General features: G+C 61.1%; 1 protein-coding gene across 1 annotated transcript in view; it reads right to left on the minus strand.

The window, feature by feature from the left end:
* Positions 1-76: 76 nt before the first annotated feature.
* Positions 77-2948, minus strand: part of KCNA7 (potassium voltage-gated channel subfamily A member 7) — an 8246-nt gene continuing 5374 nt past the window's right edge. Inside the window, exons 2-3 of the mRNA XM_007943003.2 lie at positions 2430-2945; positions 77-892 (exon numbers count right to left, since the gene is read on the minus strand). Coding sequence (XP_007941194.1) covers positions 77-892; positions 2430-2945 — 1332 coding nt within the window. The remainder of the gene's footprint in view (positions 893-2429; positions 2946-2948) is intronic.

Raw genomic sequence — 2948 nt, forward strand, 5'->3', positions numbered from 1 at the left:
CCCCCCCGGCCTTTCCCTCTTCTCTTCCCTCCCTCCATCCAAGGAGGTGTGAGGCCCTGCAGACCTCAGCCGTGCCTCACACTTCAGTGACCAGGTGTTTCCCGGGAGGGGACCAGAGAGGAGGTGGTAGCTCAGAAACATCTCCATCCATCAACCCCCCGTTGGTTTTGCCCTCCAGTACGCCACACGGCTGTGTGTCCACGTGACTGAACATCCCTTCCTCTTCGCCCTCTGTCTCCCGGTGGTAAAAGTAGCTGAAGTTGGAGACAATGACCGGCACGGGCAGGGAAATGGTCAGCACCCCGGCGATGGCGCACAGAGAGCCCACAATCTTGCCGCCCACAGTGACGGGCACCATGTCTCCATAGCCGACCGTAGTCATGGTGACCACCGCCCACCAGAAGGACTCAGGGATGCTGGTGAAATGGGTGTCCACCCGGTCGGCCTCGGCAAAGTAGACGGCACTGGAGAAGAGGACCACGCCGATGAAGAGGAAGAAAATGAGGAGGCCCAGCTCGCGCATGGAGGCTTTCAACGTCTGGCCCAAGATCTGCAGGCCCTTTGAGTGGCGGGAAAGCTTGAAGATACGGAAGACGCGGACCAGCCGGATGACTCGCAGGATGGCCAGCGACATGGCTGGCTGGCCCACCCCCCGCTGCCGGGCCAGCTCAGTGCCCAGGGCCACAAAGTACGGCAGGATGGCCACAAAATCAATGAGGTTCATGGCATTCTTGAAGAAGGCCGCCTTACTAGGGCAGGTCACCAGGCGTACCAGTAGCTCGAAGGAGAACCAACAAATGCAGAGCGTTTCCACCACAAAGAATGGGTCATCGAAGGGCAGACGGGGCGGGGGTCCGGGCACCGGGTTGGAGCCGTTCAGCCGACTGGAGAACTGCAGGGAGGAAGGGGTTCAGGGAAGACCAGGCCAGGACTGGGATGCACTGGGGTGGCCCTGTTGGAGCCTTAACTATCTGACTGCTCCTCAACAGCTCTATCAAGGCCCCCGATGTCCTAGACTCCATCTCAGGACCCCTGGGATCCACACTGGGAGACCTGACCTTAGCTGACTTGGCTGGAGAGGTGGCCCCTGCCCCTGCACCAGCCCTGCCTCCTTAAAGGGTGCTCGAGTGGGGTTTTCCAGCTTCCCTTCCAAAGCATGGATTTCTGGCCGTGGGTCCTGCCCTGGCCCCGTCTGCTTGCATGCAACCTTTCCTGGCCCTGCCCAGTCTCGGCTCAAACTATAGTAAAGATGCACTCTGCAGGGGCTAAAGCACTGGACTTCTAACCGAAAAGGCAGCTGTTGGAACCCACCAGCTCGGCAAAAGCAAGTGGGGGCAATCGGCTTCTGTAAACATTTACAGCCTTGGAGACCCTGTGGTGCAGTTCCACTCTGTCCTCTAGGGGCGCTGTGAGTCGGAATGGACTCCACAGCAGTGGGTGTGGTTGGGGCTTTGCTTCTGTGAAGATTGGCAGCCTTGGAGACCTTGTGGGGCAGTTCCACTCTGTCCTCTAGGGGCGCTGTGAGTCAGAATAGACTCTACCGCAGTGGGTTTGGTTTGGGCTTTACTTTTGTAAACATTTACAGCTTTGGAAGCCCTATGGAGCAGTTCTACTCTGCCCATAGGGTTGCTAGGAGTCGGGATCACTGACGGCAGTGGGTTCTGTAGGCCAAGCCCTCAGGATCCCCTCGCAGCCCTCAGCTGAGGTTGCTTTGGGATGATTCCTTGTACCCCACCTCTAGGCTCCATCCCTCTGCCTCCAACTCCATCAGCTGGATTTTCCCAGGCGCTGCTCTTACCAGGAGCTCTGGAAGCATAGTGCCTAAGGCACTTGACTGCTCACCAGAAGGTTGGCGGTTCAAACCCACCAGCCACTCCTCAGAAGGAAGGTTGGGCAATCTACTTCTGTAGTGATACTGCCTCCGAAACCCAAGGAGGGCTCGCTATGAGTCGGGGCCGACTCGACGGCACATAACAACAATTGCTCTTACCAGCTCATCTTAGCCTTCAGTTTGGGCCCTGCCAGCCTCACATTCCCAGTTGCCTCATCCTCAGGTCCTCCTTCACCCCCCACGTTCCATTCCTTCATGTTTGCGTCCTGCTGTCCTGTCCTCCACAGGCCTTCTCACCTACTTCAATCCTGCCTTCCAATAGGTCAGGTCCTTCTATTCAAATCCTCAGACTCCGTCCTCATTAAGCTATACCTTGCCCCCCTCCAGCCCAGCTTTAAGCCCCTGCTTTGTTCACCCTTCACAACCCCTAGCCTGGCCACAGGATTGGCTTCTATGTCCCGCCCACCTGCAAGCAGGCCCCACCCACCCCTTGCCCCTTGCCCTGCCTTATGATTGGCCAGGACCTCTCGTTCCTCCTCCGGACCCCGCCCAGTTCCTTCGAAACCCCACCTCCCTCCACCCAGGCCCCGCCCCTCACCGGGCCAGCAGCAGCCACTGCAGCGAGTCCCGTGTTGTCGCGGTCGTCGCGGAAGTCGGGCAGCGTCTCGAGGCAGAAGACGACGATAGAGACGAGGATGACAAGCACCGAGACGACGGCGAGCACGCGCGCGGCCTGCGAGCTCTCGGGGAACTCGAAGAGCAGCCAGAGCTGGCGCGCGAAGGCGCGGCGGGGCAGGGGGCGCTCGGGCGGCACGGCGCAACCCTCGTCCTCGCGCAGGCGCGCCAGCGCCGCGGCGCCCAGCCCGTAGAAGGCCACCTCCTCCAGGAAGACGTCGAGCGGCACGTGCGCCGGCCGCCGCAGCCGGCCGCCCGACTGGTAGTAGTAGAGCACCGCGTCGAAGCTGGGCCGGTGCCGGTCGAAGAAGTACTCGCGGCGCGCGCCGTCGTAGAAGCGGCTGCGGCGCGCCGGGTCCCCGAGCAGCGTGTCCGGGAAGCGGCCCAGCGTGCGCGCCCGCGTCTCGAAGCGCAGCCCGGCCACGTTGAGCACCACCCGCTC

Source organism: Orycteropus afer, unplaced genomic scaffold (assembly GCF_000298275.1).
Source record: "Orycteropus afer afer isolate SDZICR_OR568_19922 unplaced genomic scaffold, OryAfe1.0 scaffold00099, whole genome shotgun sequence".
NCBI lineage: Eukaryota > Metazoa > Chordata > Mammalia > Tubulidentata > Orycteropodidae > Orycteropus > Orycteropus afer.